Below are 24,209 nucleotides of genomic sequence, written 5' to 3'. Positions count from 1 at the left end.
TCCACGTTTGGAACAAGTATTTTGTGGAACAAAAGTCCATCGGAACAAGTGTTTTGCGGAACAATATAAAATGTCCCTTGGTATAAATGGCTTATGGAAAAAAAGTCCATAGGAACATATGTTTTACGGAACAAAAGTCCTTCGGAACAAATATTTTGTGGAACAAAAGGTACAATTTGGACCTTAATTAATTTGGAACAAATGTATCGTGGAACAAAGGTTTTGTGGAACAAAAGGTAGTGATCCCGGTTAAAGATATACTTTATATATCAGCTATATACTATATTATCTTTAACCGTGGTACACGCTATCACTGAGATAGATAAGTATATTCTTATCTATCTCAGTGCACGCTATTTAATCGTCCGTATTGGACTTATCACAAAATATTATTATTTTGAACATAATCACAATAATATATAGTATTATAGTCTATTTTTGTACCCACTTGAAAAAAACATCGATTATACTGTTAAAATCTAAGATTTTATTTGGGGTAGCAAAACGATACCCTTGCTACCCCAAAAAAATGTCTGGGGTAGCAAAGATACCCCTCGATACCCCTTAGTGACGCCTATGAATATAATAATAAGTGTGTTAACTATAACAACAATAAGTAATTTCCATTTTTATGTCACATGGTTACCGTTTTACTAAAGGTCGAGTAACCATGCTTCAATCAAACTTCAATTGTACTTATTGTAAATTTAATAATATTTAACTTGTTATACTTGTTCAAATCGATAATTTCAATTATTTATTATTGACGGCAATTTAGTACCTGCATTTAATTTACTTGTACTTGCCATTTCTTTACATAGCATAATTTTGTTTTCAATTATCTCGTTATCTTCATACGACTTACATTGTATTACTGGTCCTTGTAACTCGTATGAATGTGGGTTATCTTTGTTTATTGTTTCATACATTTGTTGTGTATAAAATTTACTTTTACTAATAGGTTCACTTATTTGTATTGCCCTACTAGTACGGGGTTTCTTCAACACATTAGTGTAACGATACATTATATATATTACTAGTATTAAAATTAATATAAATAAAATCAATCCTAACAAAACATAAGACATATAATATTTAGTGTCTTCTACATTTCCATTCTGCCTATCCGTTTCCTTATCTATCATTGATTGGATGTCACTCAAAGAATGGGCTAACTCATGTACATTATCTAATTTTAGTACATCATGTTTCTGTGTGTATTTTGGTATTGTTATGGCTTCGAGTTGTGGAATTCTTAATGTCAAGCTTCCTATTCCTAATTTGGGTATGAAATTTACATAATATTTTGACTTAACCTCTCTGGTGGGATTTAAAACTATATCGTTGGCGTAAGCTCTACACTCCTGCTTTAAATTGATAACCCTTGATTTTGTAATTTTACTATGTATGGTTCTTGTTCGCCCTGACACGTTATAGTTAATGTGTCACTAGTAGTGGTATAAATCCATGTATTGGCATACTTTAGTTTATGATAAATATTTTTGGTAATTACTATAATTCCTGCTTCGCAGTTACTGGGTAGCTCATCCGGATTTTTGAATAATGAAACTTCACAAGGTTGCATAATTGATTCATGTTGTATGGGTTGAAATTCTGGACATATATTGAAAATTTCAGTCTCTTTACAACTTAGTAATTGGGTTTCAGTGAAAGTTGTAAACTGTTTTCTATTTCTGGTTATTCCTACATATTGGAACTCTGGTTTTAAAATTATACTATGATGGAAGTCAAATTTGTGTGGAATAGGTATTATTTTGAATAATGTTAGCTCTAGTTCGATTACTAAAGGTATTTTAATTAGGAAAACGATTTGGTTTCTACTATAATATACGGCCATTTTAGTTATCTTACTTAATTCATAAATTTCATTTGGTTTTGACCCCATGGGTAAATTTAGATTAACGGGTAAATTCAATTTGATTTGGGTTAATTGTCTAGCCAGTTCTCTAGGAGTTACTAAACTCGGGTGTAAGATCCCTGTTCTAGCAGCTGTTATTATGGCACTTATAGTCGTAGTTTCATAAGAAAATTGTGTGATTAGTGCAGTAAAAATGTTATGTATCCTATTACTAAGTATCATTGTTTCCATAGTATATGTATGATTAACTGCTGCCTTTAAATTCTTATAAACTTCACCTTGTTTTTCTACTAATTCCTCATGTAGTTTATTCATTTCAGTGGTCGTGTTCCCTATTCCTTGTACTGCTGCTTTTACAACAGTGGTCTGACTTTTTAAAATGTGTAACATATTTTCATTACTATTTTAAATTTTTTCAATATTATTATTAGTTTCTTTGGTGCAATCATCGTCGCATACTCCAAATAGTGTTTTCATAGCACTACCTATAATGTTTATGAGCCCTCTCCTATCTCTGTCAACTGCAGACATTTTGTTGTCAGTACCTACATATCTACCAATGGATTCATACATTTGTTCTCGTTGTGTCGCTATTTCTTTAAACACAGTTTTTACTACATGTGCGAGTCTAGTGCATACTTCGTATTCAGACATTATATCCTTACAATGGTGGGACATATTAGTAATTTCATTTGATAATTGATCATAACGTGTATCGTAATTAATTAAAGGTACATAAGTTACAAGTTCCCAATGTGCTCCTACAATTCTTAATTCGCCCTGATTTTCGAAAAATATAGCTGTCTCATTTTTAAATTCTTCATTAATGTACGGTAGTTGCCCTTGAATGATAGGGATGCATAACAACCTATATAAGAAAATAATTCAAATTCATCATAACAATATATTGTTATGAACTTTCTATAATTAACTTCTATTTAACTTTCTATAATGTTAAATGTTTGTTTTTAATCTCCGTTTTCATGTTACATGATTATAGTCTTACTAAAGGTCATGTAACCATGTTTCATGTCAACTTCAATGTATCAAACCAATAATAATAAATCGTAATATCTATTGCTAATATATATTTATGTTCTAATAATTGTTGATATACTTAATTCAATAACTCTATCTTAATTAGCTACATGTACCTCTGGTGAGTACGAATTTTACTATACTTATAATTATTCTCATACCTATACTTATGTTTTCCCTTTCTATACTTAATATTATAATTCCCCAGTCCATTCTCCATTTCTGTGTCACATGGCTACATTTTTACTAAAGGTCGTGTACCATGATTCACATTAACTTCGAAGCACTGGAATTTGTAGAATATTTTTAATTATAATTGGGTATCTGCGAGGTCTACATCATCATAAGATTTATATGAAGTAAGATTCATTGTATTTAAATAATTTAATCGATTTCTTTCTACCAATTTGTAATAGCGTGCTATCATAATTACTGATATAATTATTGTTATTATTATTATTCCCATTATAAAACTTAACACATGTATATATTTTGATTCTGACCCGTTTTTGTTAGCTGGTTCCTTGCATATTGTAGTAGACCTTATTGATTCACTGGATTCGGTTACATCCCTTAGATTATTGGTTTGGGTGAGTTCTTCTCTAGTTGTGGTAGTTACGCGTGATTCACTGTCAGTCGTGACAAGATTGGATTCGGTTGTTGTTGTACTCAATTGTTCCGTGGTAATTTCTTCATCTTGTAACTGGGTGACTGTAGTAGACGTAGTGATAATTGCATTTGATTTCAATTGTTCCGGTGGTTGTTTCATTGTTTGTTCAGCAGTGTTCAACTGGGTGGTTGTTTCTAAAATGTCGGGTAGCGATCGTTTCTTGGTCTCCTTTTCTAAATTTTCCGTATTTACTGAATAGTTATTGATTTGATATTCTGGGTTTCTGGTAGTTTCTAAAAATAGTGTTTGTTTAATTACTATCCTTTCTCCTGTCAACCCGAATTGTATTACAGCTGTTCCTTCGTTTTCTTCTCCTTCTGCTCCCAGTAAGTGCATTGAACAATGTTTGCCTATGTACACGGATAGATATATCTCATTTTGCTGATATAGTTTGTCATCGTCAATTACTCCATTGCATTTTATACGTATGTATTGTAAATTACAATTTTGTTTATATATGTCTGGTAACCTTATCACTTTGTTCTGAATACCAGTTATGCTTTGTACCACAAGGTCTCCTAGTGGTGTCTTTTCATTAAGCAATATTCTATTATCCTTTGTCCCATCATCTGTAACCCCTGCTTGTCCATGAATCGCCAGTATACCGAATAATCTATAATATAATTAACTGGTTATTCTTTGTATTCCAGTAGGTCTTCTGGTTCTGGTATAAACTCCATGGAATCTAACAATATTTCACAAAAACATTCACCTAACCATTCCCTATTGTCGGTCATATCATGTTAGAATCGTGCAATAACAGATTCCTCTGTTTTACCTAAGGTAATTGGGTAATTAGAATTCAATAAATGAAACAATATGTGTCTATAGTAATAATATATATATATATTTAATAGTTTATCAGCAATTCAATTTCCCCTACGCCTTTCCTCAGCCATTTTTATGGGTTTACCCTTTACTTTCTTCATACACCATACTCCGTAGTCGGTCCATGCTTGACGGTCGATTTTTGGATTGTTTTCGTAAAAGTTTCTGGCCACTCGTTTCGATAGTGCCCACCCGGTTTTTAATTCTTCTACACTTTCGTGGCCTGTAATGGTCGGTGGCCCGAGTTCCCTATAAATAATGGTCGCCGTACCTATTGGTATTCCCCTTTCGGCCACTTGTCTGTTGACACAACAACGTTCTTAATAATATACATATATTTTTTTTTTTTTTACTTTAATTATTTCTTATTCTAATTTCTTTTGTATAATTCTAATAATTCCTTAACTTGGATTTTCGTGATACTTTTTTACATCATTTTTGTGTAACCTTTCTTCTTCCTCTTTGAATAATAATGTTTTCAGTATCTAATATTTCTAAAATTTCAAAAGGTCCCTTCCATAAAGGTGTTAGTTTGTTCCGTTGAGTATTATCTCGTAACAATATAGGATCCTTTACATGTAATTCTACACTATGCGCATTACTATCATAATTAGCTTTCGATTTAATTTTCTTTTTAATTAACCTTTCCCTGGCGATTTTATGAGATTCCTGCATTCTTTGCTTCAAATCATATAAATAATCATCATAATTGTACCTAGGTTCTGGATTACTTTTCAAATTTACTGGAATATTTAGTTCTTTTCCATACAACAATGTATACGGTTAATAGTTTGTAGACGGATGTTCTGTCGAATTGTAAACGAATAACGCATAAGGTAATAATTGATCCCAGGTGTTTAAATCTTTGTCTACGTAATGTCTAAGATATTCAGCTAAGGTTCGGTGCGATCTTTCCAATCCCCCATTGGATTGCGGGTAGTATGGACTAGTGTTTATCTTATTAATTTTTAGTAATCTGCATACTTCGGTAAATGTTTTACTTAGAAAATCTGTCCCTTGATCAGTAAGTATGGTCTCTGGTATTCCATGAATACAAACAAAATGTACGACAAAAGCCTCAGCGACAGTATTGGCTGTGTGATTTGGTAATGGTACTCCCAAAGAGAATTTAGTTAAATCATCCTGCATTGTTAGAATATAAGTATTTCCATAAGCAGTAGTTACTAATGGTCCTACTATATCTAAGAATATTTTTTCGAATGGCTTTGAACTTGTAGTGGTTATGACCATGGGTTGCTTAACTTTCCTATTGGTGACCTTGTTCTTTTGGCAGGACTCACATTTCTTAATGTAATCCTTAACATCAGATTTGAGTCCTGGCCAATTAACGGTTTTGCCTATTCCTGCATGTCCTCCAAGTATTGAGTCATGAAATTGTTTGAATATGGTTAACTTTTCTACCTCTGTATATTCCATTTTTGAACAAATTAGGATTTCTATTCCAGTGTTTCTGAATATATATCTAATCATAGCTCTGACTTTGTCCCATTCTAAACCATCCTTTCGGCCTAACTGTTTCATTATAAGCTTATTTAAGGAATGTTTCTCACTAAAATGTTTTAAATTTAATAGAGTAGTATATAAGTTTTCGTACGTAGTGATCTGTCTAGCCTTACTTTTAGTTATTAGAAATATTATATACCTATCTTAGTGTTTAACTTTTGTTACTTCGCCTACTTGTTTATTAGATTTCAAAATAACGGTGTCTCCGAATTTCTGCTTTATTTCGTAGTTAATTCCTGTCCTAAAGTTATAATACTTTTCTATCTCAGTAACTATGTGATATTTGGGAGGTGATTCTAACAATTCTCCATGTACTTCCTTAACGTTTCCATTGGTTATCAATGTGGTTTCGAATTTTACGATAAATTGGTTATAGCTCTCCTGCTTTATGTCCTGTATACTATACATTCGTGACAAGGCATCTACATTAGCATTCTGAATTCCGGGTTTGTATTTAATGACATATTCGTATTGTTCTAACTGTATTCGCCATCTAGCCAATTTTGATAAAGGGTCTTTTAAATTAAATAACCAGGCTAATGGTCTGTGATCGCTTAAGATAGTAAATTTTCTTCCATAAAGGTAAGGTCGAAATTGCTTAATTCCATAAACGATAGCTAAACATTCTAATTCTGTTGTGGAGTAATTAAATTCACTTGGACTTAAAGTCCTTGAGGCATATGCTATGGGCAAATCCTTTCCTATTTCTCCCTGCGATAATATTGCACCTAACGCCTTTCCACTAGCATCGGTTGTTAAGATAAATTCTTTCGTGAAATCTGGGTATTGTAATACGGGTTCAGTACATAAAGCGTGTTTTAATTTTCCAAAAGCCCTATCACAGTCTACACTGCAAATAAACGGTACGTCTTTCTTTAATAGTGTAGTAAGCAAGCTACTACTCAATAGTAAAACAAATCCCACGGGTACATAATCATACTATACTATAATTTAGATACTGTAATTCGGCATATATCGGATAATAGAAACGGAAATAAGGGTTCCTTCTGTTTATTAAATAATATTACATTTTAATGTCTTGTTTGAGAAACGGATATTAGGAACTCATTGAACCATATAATTGCTCTGTATACCACAATGTTCAATATATAAAAATATGAAACAGTAGAATGATTATTTTGATTACAACACTGTACGCAACGATAGTCATAATAAAAAATATTAAAATTAAATTAAAAATGATTATATCAAATCGAATACACAGAATTATACTGGAAGTCATAAAATGCGTGGGCCGGAACGATGGTCACACACATCACATCCGTGAGTCGAGATACAGTAGCTATAGGCAAGGGGTACGGGGAACTTCATATATAAGGGAGCCCGAATCGGCCTGTTTTCAGACGTGTACTACCACCCATTAGTGCAAGCACCTTCACGCCACTCTGTACGAGCATATTTTGGACTTAGAAAAATTATCAACAATATAATAAAATTCACAATAAATCAACAACTGTCTTTTATTTATCAACAACCACGACTACAACATCAAACAAACTGTCTGCGACCCGCAACGATAATATCTCGGCAGCCACTTATCTGCTATTAGTACTACGATAGTAGGTACCAAGCTGTCGAGAACATTACACTGGCGCAGTCGAAAAAGGAGGTTCAAGGAGTTTCAAGACGAGGCGAGCAGTCAAAGCGGCGGATTTAAAATTCCAAAGGCGAGTCTAGCAGTCAAGGCGGCTACATTCAACTTCGGAGATCCAGTACCGACGCAGCGGCTACACCACGTCAAGCAGCTTCACGGAGGTAACAGTTGAGGTCTGATCAACCAAGGCGACTCCGGAATCAACGAACAAATTCAAGACGGGCCAGCAGTCAATCAAGAAAATGAACACAGCAGTGGCAACAACGTTGTTGTGAGTATATTAATTAAGTGAAGATAGATAATTAAAATTAAAATTGTATAGCTTGAAGTGCACGTCTCACGTTGATACATATATATCAGCGTTTATTTTATACTTGGTGGTGGTGTAAAATATTAGCGAAAAATATTCGAATAAAATTAAATGAAAAAAAATAGGAAACAAGCTTGGGAAGAACTATATACGTATTTTATGATAGACAGCTGTAGACTGATCTAGGATTTTTATGGTAAATAGACGGCAAGGACCGATCTAAGATTTTTTATGATAGACAGCTGTAGACTGATCTAGGATTTTTATAGACGGCAAGGACCGATCTGAGATTTTTTATGGTAGGCAGCAGGGACTGACCTAAGTATTTTGTGATATTTTGTGATAGACAGCGGGGACTGATCTAATGAATTAAAGTAGACGGCGATAGGCTGATCTAGGAAATTGATGCACGCGCGTAGCATTTTTGAATTATATATGAGAATAATTGATTAAAGTGAAATATTGAATTTTGAATTGAAATATAATTGTTGAAAGAATTTAAGTGATATATATTGAAAAAAAAGAGATTTTGAATTAAAAGGCAGTAGATGACCTTGTTAAAGTAATTGACGTCAAATTTTGAAAAGTTTTGAAAGAAAAAAAAAGAGATTAATTATAAGGGCCCTAGGATAAGAAATAGTATAACATTACTAAGAATAAGTTGATAGAATAATTATTAGAAATCAAAAAAAATTGTTAATGTTTAGAAGATTAAATGGTAAAGCGCGTAAATTAGGAAATTAAATCATTTAGGAAAAATTAGTAATAATACTTTTATAGTCTATAGTCTATAAAAATAGGGGATAGGAAGTCGAATATTATTAGAGGGATTTACGGAGTAGCTAACCGGGGAATTTTTCGTTATAATATTCGAGCGTAGTACGAACGCGTACGCATAAAAAAAACATCGCGGAACAGGGCGTGGGAAACGGGTGAAGGGATACCGTATCGAAATTTAACACGCGTAACATAGGCGGTCGAACGTTTTACGTGTTATTAGATAGGTACTCATCCATGTCCAACGTACGTCGTGCGTTTACGTAATTAGTTTTTATTATTTGTGCATGATATTTATTTTATAAGTAATACATTTTTACGTATTATTAATTTTGGTGACGGTAGTTACGTATTATTAGTTTATAAATCAATAATAGTATATACATGTAGAGTAAATACTTTTGGTAATTACTCACGCGGATAGGATATTAATAAATTTAGTAGATATAATTTATAAGTACCTAATAGATATAATTTATTAAAAAATTATATATATGTAATGTTTAGATAAATATATGTCAGAATCCGATAGTTCAGATATTGATACTAGTTCTGCGGACGGTTCAATAAAAGTTGAAAATTATAAATCTAGGAAAGAATTAAAAGAGGCAGTTTTAAAAGACGCTGTAAAGAAAGAATTTTTAGAACAAACTAGGAAACACATAGTTAAAACTGTTAAGAAAAAGTTAGTAAGAACACATAGTTTAACAGAACAGATAGGTACCGCGCCACAAAAACAAACCGTAGGTCATTTAGGTACTAGGTCAGACTCAAGCGTAATTCACGTGCAGTTAGAGTCAGTGGTTAAGAAAAAAATGAGTAAAATGGATTTAGATAAAGCAATTGCTATGATACCTATTTGCACGGGCAAAAAGGACGTAGCCGAATTTATAAATATTTGTGAAATCGCAATTAAAGAAACAACGGAAGCAGATACACCGATATTATTAAAAATAATTACTTCTAAGTTAACGGGAAATGCATTAGAAGTAACAAAATATCGAAATTTAGAAACATGGGGAGCAATAAAAACAATATTAGAAGGGGCATTCGAACAAAAAGTATCGGAGAGGGCCCTATCAATAGCTTTAAACACGGCACGTATGGCCGAGGGAGAAAGTGTGGCAAAATTCGCTAGTATAATCGAAGAGTTATATTATAAACTCTGCGCGGCAAGTACGATAGGTCTAGCTCAGGCCGAGGCAGATATAGTGAAAAAACAAACTAAGAAACAGGCAATGATCATATTTATGACAGGGTTACCTCATCACCTATATACAGTATTGAAAAGTCGAAATCCTAGTACATTGGAACAATGTTTCAAAACGGCGATCGATGAGATGCTCGAATATGAGTCAAAAGTAGAAATGGATAAATTGCAGAGACAAATCGGTAATGGAAAACAGGCAGACGTCAATAACGAGGAAAAACGACAAAATGGTGGTAATACAAATAACGCAGTTAATCGCGGAGGAAACGGTAATTCAAATCAAAGCAATAGAAATAATTTCAACGGGTATAACAACCGATATGTTAATCACAACAACCGCAATAACTATGGGAATAATAATCAGAGCGGATATGGCTCACACATGGTTAATCGCGGCGGTCAACGAGGCGGAAACGGCTATGGACGGAATTTCAATGGCAATAATGTACAACCAAATAATATTAACCGAGGCACCGGATGCTACACTTGTGGTAGATCTAATCACATAGCACGAGATTGCTGGAGCAAACGACCTAATGTGCAACAAAATACGTACAACAATAATCGTGTAAACGGCACGCGCCATGCGAACAACAGCAATAATGTTCGTAGGGACAATAACAATACTCAGGGCGTACTTTGCAGTTACTGCAATAAGATAGGTCATGAAATTTCAACCTGTTATACAAAACAGAAAAACGAAAGAAGCACGTCGGGAAACGCCAACGGACCATCACCAGTGGGAGTCAGATTGGTCCAAGAAATAGTTCAAGACCCACACACAGGATTTTCCACATCACAGCAAAATTAATAGACAACCACATTACTTTAGAATCACCCAGTTTTAATAAGAATCAAATTAAATTATTAGTCGATACTGGGGCGGATCTAAATATAATCAAAATTAATGCATTAAAAGGAAACACTGAAATTAACGAAAACGAAAAAATTTATTTGAAAGGCATCAATGAAAAAATAGTTTCTACAATAGGAAAAACAGAAATAGAATTAATAATTAATAATGAAGCATTCGAAACACAATTTTATGTTGTAAACAATATTTTTCCGATTCTGGCAGACGGAATTATTGGTAAAAAATTTCTAATAGATAATCATGCAGTAATAGACGTTGCTAATAACACGCTAACAATAAATAATAAAAAAACCGGAAGCGATAGTGACATCTGTTTTACATTAAAACCGCGCTCAGAGACAATAGTACAAATCGATATACCCGATACAGAAATGAATAATAAAAATATTTTAATTAATAAACAAGAATTAATACCGGGCGTATATTGCGCGAATATTTACAATACAGTCAAAAACAACAAAACTACAATAAGCATATTAAATATATCAGAAATGACGCAGGAAATAAATGTAGGTCAAGTGCGTAATATTTCATACGACACGGATGTTTTGACAGATAGCGTACGGTGTATAAACACAATTGACACTGAACGCTCGCGTCGGGTCAGGGCGTTGATACGTACTGATCATCTTCAAGTTCACGAATATAATTCGATAATAAAAATATGTGAACATTACGCGGACATTTTCTATTTAGAAGGGGATAATCTTACGTGTACTACGGCAGCAGAACACGTAATAAAGGTTCCTAAGGATTTGAAACCGATTTATAAAAAACCATATCGTTTACCGTTTTCACAACAACCGGAGATAGAAAAACAAATAGGTCAAATGATGAAAGATGAAATCATAGAAAGATCAATGAGTCCGTTTAACGCACCATTAATATTAGTCAAAAAGAAGGAGGATGCCTCGGGAAAACAAAAATTCAGAATAGTTATCGATTTTAGAGCACTTAATGAAGTAACTTTAAATGAATTTCACCCATTACCAAATATAACGGAAATATTAGACCAATTAGGACAATGTCAACTGTTCAGTTTGATAGACTTGAAATCGGGGTATTTTCAGGTACCTTTGGCTAAAGAATCAAAAGAACTTACGGCATTTTCAACGGGACAAGGGCATTATCAATTTAAACGATTAGTTATGGGTCCAAGTTCAGCTCCGGCGACATTTCAAAAAATGATGACAAACGTGTTATCAGGGTTAATAGGAATGAAGTGTTTAGTATACCTGGATGACATAATAGTGTATGCTAAAAATTTACAAGACCACAATGAAAAATTAATAAACGTATTCGAGAGATTACGTATACACAATCTAAAAATAGAACCGGAAAAATGTAGTTTTTTACAACGGGAGTGTTTATTTTTAGGTCATGTAATTAGTGACGAAGGAATCAAACCGGACCAAGCGAAAGTTAAATCTGTAAAAGATTTTCCGGTTCCTAAAAACGTTAAACAAATAAAAAGTTTTTTAGGACTTTGTGGGTATTATAGAAAATTCATAGAAAACTATAGTGCTATTGCTAATCCAATAGTGAAATTATTAAGAAAAGACGTAAAGTTCAATTGGGACGAAGACTGTCAAAAAGCTTTCGATAAATTAAAAGAAATATTATGTTCAGAACCAATTCTACAATATCCGGATTTTACAAAACAATTTATACTAACGACAGACGCTAGCGGAAGGGCGCTAGGTGCAATATTATCTCAAGGTAAAATAGGATCGGATTTACCAATAGCTTACAGTTCTAGAACTTTAAACAGGGCGGAATGTAATTATTCGGCAACGGAACTAGAATGTTTGGCGATTATATTCGGCGTAAAAACATTTCGACCGTATTTATATGGTAGAAAATTTACAATTCTTACGGACCATAGGCCTTTGTCATGGCTATTTAATTTGAAAGACCCATTATCCCGATTGGCAAGGTGGAGACTACAATTGGAGGAGTACGAATATGAGATAGTATACAAAATGGGCAAGTTAAACACCAATGTCGACGCGTTATCGCGTATGTATAATGTTACGGAAATTACGGACGAAAGTTATGATAATTTTATGCAAAAATTCGAAACAACAGTAATATCTAATAAAGACGTTAAAGAAGTACACGGCGAACTAATAAATAGTCCGTCGGAGTACCACATAGTATCTGAAATCGAAAAATATTATAATTTTCGATCAGGTATTAATTACGAATTAAAAATGAGATTTGGTAGAGACAAGCAATTAAAATCTCATAAAGATTTAGGCGACGTCGTAAAATTCAAAAGCGGAGATAGGTACATAATATTTTTAATAACGAAAACGAAAAAGAAACAATTAGCCACGTACCAAAATTTACACGTTGCTTTACTAAATCTTAAGTATTTTTGCGAAAAACATAAATTAACCAAATTAGCAATGAACCAATTAGGACGACAAGACGGACTAGATTGGGCAAAAGTTAGATCAATGATAAGATACATTTTTCGTAATACAAACATAGAGATAATAATTTGTACCAAATTAGAGTTTAGCGGGGAAGAAAAATTAGTAATTTTCAAACAATTACATAATTCAGTATTGGGTGGACACCTAGGGATCAACAAAACCGTGAAGAAAATAAAGAAACAATTTAACTGGCCGAATTTGAAGCAGGACGTAAAAGAATATATAAAGAATTGTACAGCATGTCAGATGAATAAAAATACTAACAAACATATTCAATATCCAATGGTAATTACTACCACTAGTACGAAACCATTTGAAAAAGTATTTTTAGACATTGTGGGACCGTTGGTTACAACCGGGTTAGGTAACAATTATATACTCACGATGCAATGCGACTAACAAAGTTCAGCCTAGGGGTAGCAATACCTTGTCACACCGCTAACGTGGTGGCAAAAGCGTTCGTAATAAATTTTGTCTGTATACATGGAATACCGGATGAAATTTTAAGCGACCAGGGCACCGAATTTATGTCAAATTGTTTCAAAGACGTATGTAGATTGTTAAAAATAAATAAGATTAAGACTTCTGGCTATCACCCGGCTAGCAACGGCGCGTTGGAACGTTCCCATAAGACGATGGCAGAGTATTTAAGACACTATGTAAGTAAAAGTTTAGACAATTGGGATGAGCTTTTACCTTACGCAATGTTTGTATACAATTCTACGGAACATACGTCCACAAGGTACCAACCATACGCGTTATTATATGGCAAGAATATTAACATACCAGTTAAACTGAAACCAAACCCGGAACCTAGGTACAATTATGACGATTACGTATACGATCTTAAACAAAAGTTCCAGGAAGCTCATCAAATTACACGGAACAGATTAATAAAGAATAAAGAAGTAAATAAACGATATTATGATAGGAAAACAAATACGGAAGAATTAAAAATCAATGATATGGTTTTACTTAAAGATCATACTCAGAAAAATAAGTTAAGTCCACTTTGGAAGGGACCATACGAAGTACTGGACGTATTAGATTCAGAAAATGTAGTTATATCGCGAAATCGCAAGAAAGTGACAGTACACAAAAACGATGTGAAACTATATTACAAAGACAATAATGTGAATAACGAAGAAGTCGAATAAACACATAACAAAATTTTAATTATAAATAATTAAGTAATAATAGGATAGGATAAAATGTAGTCATACAACATAGTAAAATATATACATAATATATAGTATAGAAATAGCATAGGATACGGAATATTTATAGTACACAAATTAGGTATACATTAAACGATAAGTCGGCGTGGGATGTGCTCACGATAGCATTTTAATATGAAGAATAAAATATATGGATATTATAGGTGGATTTCATTAATAACGATAGCAATTGGAACAGTAAAAAGCCAGGAAAATGCAAATTCCGGCAAGGGGTCAGAAATCAAGATCTATTATAAAAACGAAGAAAATTATAGAAGAAATCTGGTAGGAATAGACTACTATCAATCTGACACAATAATCATGCCACAATTTCAATACAATGAATGTAATATGGAATCGTTACAAATTATATGTAGCACGCCAGATCACGGGAGTGTGCCTCAACCATATCCTTTTGAAAATGAGTACCTCATGGAAAAATCATGTGTGGTACAATTAAAAAATAAAAATGGAACATATTATGAACAATTCAAAATGGAATCACACTATTTTGTAAATTTTATTAGGATAAGAGATATGGAAAATGTAGACAAAAACAGTGTAATGCAAATAAACATAACAACCACCACAACTGGGTCAATCGAGTTCAACGCCACGGAAGTAAACAATGATTATAAGAGCGTAACTAGCACAGTAGGTCACACTACACGGGCAGCAAGAGCCGGACGTACAATATCGAATGACGAATTAAATAATATTACGGACGAAACATCAATGCAACACTGGAGGACCACAGAAAGTGAAAATATAAATTACGAAACAACGAAGGACAGTTATTATATGGATAATAATGCGAAAGCAGTTGTGTGCATTCCAGAAGAACGTGTAATTAATTACCTATATATATTATGCGGAATACAAAACAATATTGAGCAACGTTACAGTCACACTCTAATTATTATTTAATTTTAATATTATGAATATTCCACATTTCAAAGTATCTATGGTAGTGGAAACATTACAGTATATAAGGCTAGCGTATTAACAGCAATATTACAGTCAACATTCAGCAACTAGAACTTCTTCATCATCAATAACAATTCAGCTTCAAGATGTCTTACAGAACTTCGATCATCGATTCCGGATCAGAGGTTAGTAATTGAATCACTTTAATAACTAAAGCAAATTGGAGGTCAGTCGTAAAACTACTCAACGCTATGGTTATAATAAATTCGTGGTTGATTATAACTTTATTTTAAACATAATATTAAAATTAAATAATAATTAGAGTGTGACTGTAACGTTGCTCAATATTGTTTTAGAGATCGGCTGTAAGCCACTCATACATTTATAGTTATTCACCTTAGTTTATGTTTTATAGAACGAATTTGAGTCCCTGGACACAAAAAAGCCTTCTACTTCAAAGCAGGTCAAAACATCGTTAAAAAGAGGGGCTGAAAAAACAGTAGACAAAAAAAACAAAAAAAAACAGATGAAAACAGTAAGATAAATAATAATTTATCATATTAATACTTTATCTAATATTCTAAGGTTATGAATTATGGCATGAATTTATTTATTTGTTTTTTTTTTTAGAGTTCATCATACAGAGAAATTCTCGAAGAGAAATTGCGGGCGGAAGAATTTGATGAAGAGATTTTTAATTCTGTCACTTTTCGTCAGGGAGATGGTTTGGCTACCATCAAAAGCCAATTTAATCCAGACGAAAAGCCGACGGATTATTGGACGATAACACATTACAAGTGTGCGAATATACACAACGTCCCAACAAAGGAAAGGTAAAGACTAGACTTTGGTTTATTTTTTAATTAAAAAACTATTGCTAAATGAAAAAAATCATTAGTTTTTATTCACTGCCAAACTGATTGAATAATTAATTTATGTTGCAGGTGGCGACACTCTGAGGCATCTGTCAAGGTGACGACATCGGACAAGTCAAAAGATCAGACTCTCAATACAAGTTTAAACGAGACCATGCAGGTTATATTTGATGTAATTTTGAAAGACCCGGAACGTCGTACAATAAGAAATAAATTAGCCGCATGAAAAAAAAAAAAATGTAGTATAAAAATATTTTTATTTATTTAATAAAAAAAACAATACATAAATATAAATGAATTTGTATTATATCATACTATTAAGTCCTGTAAAATCATGTCAGACATTACATTAAAATGAAATTGTAAAATCTCATACAAAAATGAAGTGTCATCGTTTTGTAGATGAGAATAATAACTAAAATCATAGTTCTGTATATACTGGTTTGTGAATTCGTTTCTCTGGCAACTGATGGGCAAACCACGGACATCGTTTTTAATCAGTTCGTAAGCTGCATCGAATGTTGTTTGAAAACTCGGTAGACGTTTCTGTTTTTCTGCGATATAAAGGTCGACACAATGTTGAAGTTGTTTTAGTCTGCAGAAATCTATATGCGAGAGTGTAATATAATCATCATTTATACGCAAAGTTATTGAACTCTGCTTCACATTAATTGAATATGTAAAGTTCTCAGTAATTTTTACACGTCTACACCTGGTATGTAAGTTGTTAGTAATTGAAATGTAATTAGATTCAGACATGAGCGTACACCATTGCTCTAAATTTAATGTAATAATTTTTTTCGTTAACTTACACTCTAATAACACAATAATTGAAATTTGTTTGCTGATTAATAGTCCAACCGTAACACTCTTCTTACCAAATGGACGTATGTCAAATACCGATTTTGACACTATTACCGGTAGACCCATAACAAATTAAAGTTCTTTTCTTTTTAATAATTAAAAAACCTTTAAACTATAAACGTAATTATTTTTTTTAAAAATTTGATGTAATATAACCGATGAGGGATATACTTTGAACTGAAAGCGTTTTTACTTTGCAAGCGTATTATATACTAAACTTGATAGATAAAAAAAAAAAAATGCAAAAAATGTGAACGTATAGCATAGTCGGCTACTGCATGTAGTAGAGGGGAGAATTACATATACTTACCTGTTACCTGAAAACATTTAAATTATTGCTACACGCGCTAACCCACTAGGCTATACGTTCACGAGATATTAAATCAAATATTAACACATATAAGTTGTTTTAAAAAATCAACATTTATTTTCATTTACTATAACATAATATAATAAAAAAACATGATTAACAAACGGTATCGTATGACCCAGTTTCACAATTACAAATATGTTCGGTTTTACAATATTTACTTAATATGTTTTGAACATATTGATTACCTTTCATTAATAACACATATAAACACCTTGGGCTGAATCTGCAATGTTCAATCCATGGATCGTCCAGCCTTTCCCAGTTATGAAGAATAAGTCCGCAACAAAAGCATTCTACAACATCATCCACTCCTGAATATTTTAAGCCACATTCAGACAATGTATATTTATTTTGAAAAGTATTTTTTGGGAATAATTTGAATGTTTTAAATCTTGATGAAAACGAAGAAAATTCTGGATGAACTGCAGCCGGATTATTTCGTATACGATAAACTAATGATTGAAAATCATTTGAACATTTTTGAAAGTTCATTTTTGAAAAAAATTTATAAATTGTAAAACAATTTAATGAAATTTTAAGAAAATAAAGTAAAATGAGACACAACTTGAGTAAACGGCGGATCATTGACGACTGAATATAAAAAACGATTAGCTTATAACTCAAAAGTATATAAATTAAAAAAAAATATAGACATTCATTAATTAGATAAATTACAGTGAAACCAACCTAAATGAAAAAAAAATGTGAATATATAGTAATATTTAGTAATTATAATTTCAGTTTTATAATAAGGCTTGTGTTCTGTATTTTAAATAATTATTCCATTTTAGTAATAAGGTTTGTTGAGAAAAAAACCATTTAGCATGTACACTGTAAATATTTGGACAAAACTGACTTTGAGTGTGCAAACTCTTCATAATTTTTACACGGTAAAATTATTGTGTCCAAGGGGGACATCCTCCCTTGAACGGTGTGAAATTACCGTGTAAAAAGTGTACAAATTCTTCATAATTTTTACACGGTAAAATTATTGTGTCCAAGGGGGACATCCTCCCTTGAACGGTGTGAAATTACCGTGGTGACACAAAAAGTAGACTGTGAACATACAAATGTATACTACTAATATGCCACCATGTTTTACGAAACATATACAGATAGCCAACAGCCAATTGGCTAAACCTTTCTCAGAGGACGAAATAAGAAGAATGGAACAAAGCATCGCAACATATCTTTACGACATGTCAAGAAGTAGAATCAGAAATAGATATTGTCGGGAATTAATCGAACACCTGGAGTATATACCGGAACCAGAATTAATATTGGAACATGTATAATTAATGTATGAAAAAAAAAGAATTATAGTAGGATAAGTATACATGGTAACGGATTCCTAGTAAATTAGTACATGCCGGCACGACACAAGCTTCATTTTTAGAAAATTACGTAGATAGAAATTATTTTCAATATGGAAGTAGAAATAGTAAACACAATAGTAGTTAGATTAACATTAAATAGTGAAAAAAAAATAATAAAAAAAAAAAAAAACTTGTAGGGAAGAGGAGATAACAGCACTGGTGATCATTGATTCAGATGGGACTAAACTACTAGTGCAACTCAGTAACAGTGCAAATGAAGAACCGGAATTCGAAATGATTTTGAGCGTTCAGGCGGGAGGTCGCCTGGTGGTAATAGTATTAAAAAAAAATGATATGTACGTGGGTGAAATGGAGATATACCGATATGCGGGGGAGGAGCCTATGAGACAGACTACACATAATCTTAGGACGTTAATTGACAATTACTACGGGAATAGGAATAACATCCCTCCTGGCAGGTTTCCGGAAGCGGAAATCGTAGAATTATGTCAAACGTTATGGGATTGGTTCCGGAACCCACACGCGTGTAACGTATCAACAATACCATTTTGTTACCACCTGAACATCAATCGAATGACCAACCGAGGCGGAGCTAAACCAATAGGCGTAGCGAGCATAATATATAACCGCACGGAACCACCTGTAACCACGGGCAACGAAGATGAACAACAATTAAATGACAATATAGCACTGGCAAGAAGGGTCATCAATGAATTTTGGGAATTGAATAAGGGAATAAACAAGGCAACATGGGCACAGTATTTGAATATTAATAATTATAGGTTGTATAGACTAAAAAATAGCGACAATATTGAAAATAATGTTAGTAATAACAATATATTAAGCATTAATAGTAGTATTAGTAGGGAAATGGCTAACAATAGGACACGGGAGCCTGTCATTAGAAATATTAATATGACTGAAGCAGCTGGACTGTGGTGGTCGGATAGTGATAGTGATAATGATAGTTTAGGAAATATAACACCGAATAATACAATTAGTAATATGGACGAGTTAGGCGGATTTAGCGATAGCGACAGTAATATTGACATTTATAGGAATATAAATAGTAGTGATTATGAAAACAATGTTACGAATTTACTTAATGTTAGTAATGTAGCTATAGAAAGTATTTTTAATGAAGTAGAAGATAGGTACATAGTTAGGAATAATAATGATAGTCAGTAATGAAAAAAATTTAAAAAAAAAAAATATAAAAAAAAGAATGGGATGGAGCTAATTAATTTTGACGGTTGGCGGTATAGGAACGGTGGGAGTTGCCACCATATTCTGAACGAACAAGCAACCACCGGAACTCACTGGCAACAGGTTATAAATTAATTAGTTCAATTTCAAACGCGATAAGTACGCGTATTTTGTCCGGGCCGATGAGATGATGCGAAAATAATAAATATATTAGAGTTATTTCAACAAGATAAAACAAGTTTGAAGCTAATGTGTATATATATATTGTTTTAGGTTATCTCTGATTATGGCAGGACATGGTCAAATTCCATATAGGGTGGAAGAATTTAGAAATCAAACACTGATGTATTATGAAAATTACGGTACAGTTCGGTTGACAGGAGCGACCTGGCAACTGATCACGTATTTACCATTAAAAAATTATGACCTTAGGCATGACAAATTACAATTGGAAATAAGTATAATAACTAATCTTTGTAAAAACAGCGCAACAACACTTGAAATGTGTTCTAGGCTAGACAATAAAGTAATGTTTCAAGAAATTTCCTTACAACGAGAAAAAATGTACGAGGTAGGTACACCGAACAATCGGAAACAACCACGTACACAAGTAGGAAAAGGCGGGGTCTAATAAATTTCGTAGGTTCGGCCATGAAAACATTATTCGGGGTATGTGATGAAGAATGTGCAAAAGAATCGGTAGAGGAAATAGGTAAAATAGAACGAACTAACGAACGCATGTTACACATACTTAAAGACCAAACTACGGTAGTTAAATCTACTGTAAAGAGATTAGTACCACATCGGATGAAATAAATAAATTATACAATGAATTAGTTAATAAAAAAGATATAATAAACGAAGTAATTAACAAAACAAACACGTTAGAAGCATTAGTTTTATCAAATAAAATACATGGTATATTCACAGCACTGTTATCGCAATATTCAATGGAAACGCAATCGATAGGTGCTATTATAACTGCGGCTAGGACAGGGGTAATACACCCAAGCTTAATGACACCACGAGAAATGGCAGATCATTTAACGCAAATTAAGTTAACTTTACCTATTAATTTAAATTTGCCTATGGGCACAAATCCGAATGAAATCTACGAATTAAGTAAAATTACAAAAATGGCAGTGTTCTATAAGGATAGTCAAATAGTATTCGTAATAAAACTTCCGCTGGTTACCGAATTGGAGCTCACGTTGTTCAGAATACTTCCAATACCACAGCCGGTCGAAACAATGATAAACGGAATAAAGAATAAAAATCATAGTATTGTTTTAAAACCGGAATTCCAATATGTAGCGATTACAAAGAATAGGGAACAATATACCACGTTCACAGAAACTCAGCTTTTACATTGTACGGAAACAGAAATATTCACAATATGTCCAGAGTTTTCACCAGTCGTTCACTCGAACAACAAAAATCCATGTGAGATAGCCTTATTCAAAAATCCGGATGTCTTGCCAGAAACATGCGAGACGGGAGTCCTAGTATTATCGAAAGACATATTTTATAAATTAAAACATGCAAACACCTGGATATACACAACAAGGGGTGAAACATTGACTATTGCGTGTAGGGAAAACTCGGAACCATATATTACAAAAATACGGAAGCAGGGATTAATTTGGTTAAGCTCAAAATGCAGAGCGTACGGAAACGATATCATTTTAAATCCGACACAAGAAATAAAATCAAAACACTATGTTAACTTTATACCCGAAGTAGGACAGGGAAAAATATCATTTAAAGTATCCGATAGAATAAAGAGTATGAACCTACCTAAGATAATGGTTAACCAAGATTCACATAAACTCGAAAAAATACACGAAATAGCACAATCGTTAGATAAGGTACAACAACAAATCGACAGTGAAATATTAACACAATCAGGACAGTTAGAAGCAAGCGATACGCGTAACTATTTATTTTATTTAACATTGGGCTTGATAGTATTCTCGGTCATGTTAATCATTTTTATATACATAACGTATAAATGTAGGCTTACTTCGTTGCGACGTCCGCAATATGAAATGGTACGATTAGGTAGAAGTAAACTCTGTACGGATGATATCAAAGTTGAACGAAAGTTTAATAAGGTAGACGAGCAAAATACACTCGGAGGGGAGGATGTACCATCTCAAATAAAATAACCTAAGAAATAATATTTTAATAGAATATATATGATTAGGTTAGGTTAGGTTGTTATATGATTAGAATATATATGTAGAAAGTATTAGAAACTTTATAGAAAATAATTACACAGGTAGTTAGAAATAGTAAATTAGAATAAAACACATTAATTGTAAGTTAATAATGACATTAAATATATTATCGACTTTGAATTAGAAGGGAAGTCAAGTTCGTTGTCATGGATTTCGAATTTACCAATATGAGGAGAACAGACATTGTACTAATATCAGGAGCAATCTCAAACAGCCTAAACAAATGTAAAATTCGTAAGCTCGAGGGGAAACCGCTTCTCCTGCCACTCCACGAACAGATGAGAGTTATGACTGTTCGTGAAACACAGTTGGCAGAGAAATCGATAAGGCGGATTTTTCACAACAAAAAGGAAGTGGAGACGACCTGTTTAGCGCAACTTAACAAAAGTCTGAATTCGAAATTAAATAACCTAACACCAGAATTCATAAAAAATTATATTTTGCGTGGAGATAAGATAAATGTAGTGGTATTGTTTGGGGGATCATACGATAGGAATATTTTAAGTAGACTAGGGTTAGGACACATAGAAGTTCTAAATATCAGATGCTATGATTTGAATTTCGATGGGGACTTCTACATGATATTAGAAAAATTGAGGGGAAAAATAACTGAAAGAATTTTCGAATTTAATGTAGGTAGAATCCAGAAAAGGGGTAGGCTATTGAATTTAACGGAAGCGCATAGCGGCGTATGTACACAAAAACATAAAATAACATACGCTCACGACCCAAAGACTGATGTGAGATTTACAAAATGCATATTTAATAGAATGGTTAAGGAATATGGGTACCAAAATTTGGTGAAACAATTCCAACCTATATAGACAATACCACGCACCTAGCACCACGTTGTAAAAATATAATTTTTTTGCGAATTTATAAATTTTATTATAGCAAATAACAAAGTAGCTTAATTAACACACTAAAGTAAATATATAAAGAAAAAAAAAAAAAAAAAAAGTAACGCTAGATATTAATAACTAACTAACAGAATACCACAAATAGTAATTTTAATTGCATTAATTTCAGAAAAACAAAAGAGAAAGAAATAACATTAGGAATCGGGTGGTAAATAATAGGGGCATATTTTGTCTATTTTATTGGAGACTGACAAATGGTGCACTATTATGCACCGAACGGTTTGACCACTTAAGGGAAAATGTTGGAATTTGATCGTTTGGTGATTGGTTGGGAAAATCGTGTGAATAGCAGATTTTTTGACGGGATCACCAAGGGACCAAATGGCCATAATAAATCACAATAAGAAATTACAAAATCTTATTAGTTTCGCCAGTGTCGTGGGATGATGCTTTGATTTGCAGCACACTCTAGCGACACGGGTTCAATTAGCAAGATGAGATCATTACGAAAATAGAATAGAATAGAATCGATTTAATACTAGTCTTGATCATGTAATAAAACTTGAATACAATAGTTTATTGTTGGTCTGGACCTGTAGTAAAAAGATACAATCTAATTACAGTATAGGGATAGTAATATTAACTAGGCATAAAATATAATGATATAGTGATTAATGGAAAATATATATATGGAAGCAAACGTAAACGTAGAATGAAAAAAAAAAAAAGAAAGTTAGGAACATATTAGCATATATTGGCGTAATTAACATGGTGATGGAATAAGAAATATATTAATCTAACTTATTTAAAACATAATTAACCTGGTAATGGAAATAAAATATAGTAAACACCACTATTTTATCATATATATATATATATATTGCACGAAAAAAAAAATATATTGTAATAGATTTTAAGAATTCATGTTATATTAAAATATTATTACACATATTATATTAACACTAAGATAAGATTATTGATGTAAACAAAAACACAAAAAAATAATATATTGTTAATCACATAAGATACTAACCTAGATAATAAGCAAAATATATACTGTAATATTGTGAATCATAATCTGTATTCTGTCAATAATAATTAATATGGTGAAATGTACCATATAATTATAATGATGTATTTAATG

General features: G+C 32.5%; 2 protein-coding genes across 2 annotated transcripts; both read left to right on the top strand.

The window, feature by feature from the left end:
- The first annotated feature begins 15,417 nt into the window (after positions 1 to 15,417).
- LOC132936895 (uncharacterized) lies at positions 15,418 to 16,436 on the top strand. Its single transcript, XM_061003698.1, has 4 exons — positions 15,418 to 15,495; positions 15,726 to 15,845; positions 15,941 to 16,143; positions 16,255 to 16,436. Exons 1-4 carry the CDS (start codon positions 15,457 to 15,459, stop codon positions 16,409 to 16,411), a joined length of 519 nt encoding a protein of 172 aa, XP_060859681.1. The 5' UTR covers positions 15,418 to 15,456; the 3' UTR covers positions 16,412 to 16,436.
- Positions 16,437 to 22,255: 5,819 nt separating this feature from the next.
- LOC132933231 (uncharacterized) lies at positions 22,256 to 23,029 on the top strand. Its single transcript, XM_060999544.1, has one exon. It carries the CDS (start codon positions 22,352 to 22,354, stop codon positions 23,027 to 23,029), a length of 678 nt encoding a protein of 225 aa, XP_060855527.1. The 5' UTR covers positions 22,256 to 22,351.
- The last annotated feature ends 1,180 nt before the right edge of the window (positions 23,030 to 24,209 follow it).

The sequence above is a fragment of the Metopolophium dirhodum genome, chromosome 1 (assembly GCF_019925205.1).
Source record: "Metopolophium dirhodum isolate CAU chromosome 1, ASM1992520v1, whole genome shotgun sequence".
In the NCBI taxonomy this organism is placed as follows: Eukaryota; Metazoa; Arthropoda; class Insecta; order Hemiptera; family Aphididae; genus Metopolophium; species Metopolophium dirhodum.
Note: the sequence above shows the minus strand (reverse complement) of the source record. Positions and strands in the feature narration are given on the sequence as shown.